Source organism: Equus quagga, chromosome 4 (assembly GCF_021613505.1).
Source record: "Equus quagga isolate Etosha38 chromosome 4, UCLA_HA_Equagga_1.0, whole genome shotgun sequence".
In the NCBI taxonomy this organism is placed as follows: Eukaryota; Metazoa; Chordata; class Mammalia; order Perissodactyla; family Equidae; genus Equus; species Equus quagga.
Window position 1 is genome coordinate 3,278,354 of NC_060270.1, and position 3,762 is coordinate 3,282,115.

The 3,762-nt window shown below is 32.9% G+C and overlaps 1 protein-coding gene across 1 annotated transcript; it reads left to right on the top strand.

The window, feature by feature from the left end:
- Window positions 1-1,771: 1,771 nt before the first annotated feature.
- On the top strand, window positions 1,772-2,692 carry LOC124238462 (olfactory receptor 5AC1-like). The gene has a single exon (XM_046659435.1). It carries the CDS (start codon window positions 1,772-1,774, stop codon window positions 2,690-2,692), a length of 921 nt encoding a protein of 306 aa, XP_046515391.1.
- The last annotated feature ends 1,070 nt before the right edge of the window (window positions 2,693-3,762 follow it).

Sequence of the window (3,762 nt, forward strand, 5' to 3'; positions counted from 1 at the left end):
ACTGGTTTTCATATTATTTACAGTCTTTTGCCACCATGAACAGTGCTGCAGGAGACTTCTCTCCCTATGGAGTACAAATCTGAGGAGTGAAAAGTGATGTCTTATTGTTATTTTATTTGCACATCTTGAGTACTGGAGAAGGTGAGCATCTTCTCCCACATTTGTTGAATGTGTTGACATGTTTTTCTGTGACTTACTTATTCAATTCCATTTTTCTATTGAATTCTTTGACTTTTCTTACCAACTAGAAAGATTTCTTTGTATGTGATAAGCACTAATATTTTACTATCTTATTATACATATCTCTTTCAAAGTTTTATTCGTCTTTAGTCTTGTTATAGATTTTGATACACACTCCATTTTCATACAATTAAAATTATTAATTAAATATTCCGTATCTTTCTTCATAATTTATGAGTTTCTTACATTAGTCAAATGTTTTTGTAATATATTTAAATTATATTTGTTTCATGAAATTTTTTTAGAATGTTTTAATTTCTTTTTGTCTTTTTACTTTTAAGTCCTTGATCTGGCAGCAGTTTTAAAATAGGAAATCATTCTTACTTTTTGCCAGGTATATTGGTAAATATAGCCATACTATTTATCAAATAAGTCATCACTTTTCTTAATTAAAAAATCATCCATGTAAAATATTAAATTCCACTTATAGACGTGAATCTTTATTTGGTTTCACTATTAAATTTTCCTATTTCCATACCATATCATAGTCTATGGAATGGCTTCATGTTTTAATACTTAATCCTCCACACTTGACTTTTTTACTGTTCATATTTTCCAGTCTCTTCAAAATAATTTTATTTTATATAAATTTTATGCTTATGCTGTTAATTAAAAATTAATTGAAATTCTAATTGAAATTAATTTCAAGTTTACTGATATATTTATAATACTAAATGTTATTATCTAAGATTGTATTTTGGCTATTTCTTCAGAAACTGTACAATGTCCTTTGGTAAGTTTTGCAATTTTCTTCACATAGGTCTTACATATTTTAAAAGTTATCTCAATGTATTTTAAAGTGTTATGGATGTTATAATTGAAATATTTCTCTTTCATTTCTCTTTCTTGCTGGTTATTGTTTGCATAGAAAAAAATCTAGTGATTATGTTTTCATCCTGTAAATGGTATTTATTAAAGTCATAAAGTTATTTTTTAATTATAACAATATAACATCAGGAATAAATATGAATTGATCTCCGACAATTTTTATGATATTTTATTATATCTTTATCATGTTACTTTATTTAATTTTCATATCTTAGATGCATTGTAATTTCTAAGATAGTACCTCATAATAGTGGGCAGAGTAAACATTTCAATCTGTTCTCAATTTGAAGGGACATGCTGTATTATTTAGAATGTGTGCTATTAGTTTTGATACTAATTTTTAGCATATTTAAACATCTTAATTTTATTTCTATTTTTAAAGATTTTTAAACTAGAAGATGGTTATTAAATTCCAATCAATTTTTCCAAATTAAAAAATAAGCTCACTTGTTTTATACAAGCAATGAAGCCTTTTTGTATAATAAATATTGATGTATTTTTTATAATTTTTAGGACAGTTTCCGAAATACTTATTGTTTGCAAACAATACTTACTCAAGGGTAAAAGGTAAGTTCTAATTAAAGGGGGTACATATACAATGAAGATTTTTTTTTTTCAAGTAAAATGTGATTATTTTCATGGTCTTTTGTGACCGTGGCCTTCATCTGTTCTCTCACTGCAGTGATCAGCCTGAGGGGATACGATGGATGCAAACAAGACGCTGGTGACTGAGTTTGTTCTCACAGGACTGACAGAGCGTCCAGGGCTGCAGGTGCCTCTGTTCCTGGTGTTCCTGCTCACCTACCTCACCACCATGGTGGGCAACCTTGGACTGGCTGCTCTCATCTGGAAGGATCCACGTCCGCACAGCCCCGTGTACTTACTCCTCGGCAGCTTGGCCTTTGCAGATGCTTGTTCTTCATCCTCCGTGACCCCCAGGATGCTAAGGACTTTTTTATCTAAGAATCACGTGATATCCCTAGTTGGGTGCATCACTCAATTTTACACTTTTGCTTCCAGTGCAAACACAGAATGTTTCCTCCTGGTGGTGATGGCCTATGACCGCTACGTGGCCATATGCAACCCCTTGCTTTATCCAGTGGTGATGTCCAATATCTTTTGCATTCAATTACTAGTTGTTTCATATATTATTGGGTTTCTTCATCCCATGATGCATGTGGGTTTGTTATTTAGATTAACTTTCTGCAAGTCCAATGTAATACATTATTTCTACTGTGAAATTTTACAACTGTTGAAGATTTCCTGTACTGACCCTAGAGTTAATATGCTCCTGATTTTTATATTTTCAGTCTTTATACAATCTTTTACTTTTCTGACCATCATAGTGTCTTATATGCGTGTCCTGTTTGCCATCCTGAAAAAGAAGTCTGCAAAGGGCAGGAGCAAAGCCTTCTCCACGTGCAGCGCCCACCTGCTCTCTGTCTCCTTGTTCTATGGCACTCTCTTCCTCATGTACGTGCGTCCTGGGTCTGGACCAGCTGAAGATCAGGATAAAATGTATTCTTTGTTTTACACAGTCATAATTCCCCTGATAAATCCTTTTATCTACAGTCTGAGGAACAAAGAGGTTATAGGTGCCTTGAGGAGAATAATAAGTAAATAAACAGTTCTCAAGGCAAATTTCAAACTTGTTCTTTTCAAACTTTGCAGAATACAGGGGGTCTGAGTTGTGCAAGTTAACCTTAGCTTTTTAAGTTTTAACAGAGGGCTGTGTCTAGGGCAGGTTCTGAGGACTGTGTGATGAAAGTCGGCTTCAGCAGATACTTGCTTCAATGGAAGATCTTCATATCACATAAAACTGAACTCTTTATGAAAAATAGAACATCCCTTTTTAAATTAAGCATTTAGAATTTTCAATTTTTGACTCTTTGTAAACTCCCACTAAATTAGATCTAGTAGTTTGTAATTTTACTACGGCAGACGAGCAAGTTTCTTTGTTTGAGGCTGATACGACTGAGCGAAGACAATTGCACAGAGCTTGCATGTCAAAATTCTTTCTGCTTCTCAATTGTTCAAAGACTCAGGTGAAGTGACTTCTTGGAGGAAATTGGCCCTGAAGAGAAAATTTTCTTTGTAGTGAAGAAAATGTTTAAAAATGTAGAATATAAGAGATTGGTGGCTTTCACTGAGAATAATGAACATTGGGAAAAATAAGAGTGGATTATTGAATAAAAGTATTGCTCAAATATATGAAAATATATAGTACATTTTAGCAGGGACAATAGAGGTAATATTGGTATTCAAGAATTTGCAGATTTTGGAAGATTTCAGTATATATCCACTCAGATATTTGAAGTCTACTGTATTGATGCATGCTTAATAAAGCAGAAACTCAGAAATTTGTGTAGTTATCACTCTTCTTACAATCTCTTTCATGTTTATTATTAAGTGAAAACAATTTACTTTTGCAATTACATGATGCAACATCTTAATTTGGTTGCCACTATGTAATGGTTCTAATTTCTGAAACGATTGCAAAAACCTTCAGTCATAATCATTTTTCTTTTGTTGACTGCTTTGTAAGGAAAGTGTAGCGACTGTCTTTGTTGGCCATCTCCCAAAGTTAACTTGTTTGAATCTGTAGTATCTTTGGGTGCTGATTACTGCTGCAAAATCCCAGTCGATGGCCTGATAGTGTTGAGCAGTAAGGAAGAATTAAGAGGAAGATTCATG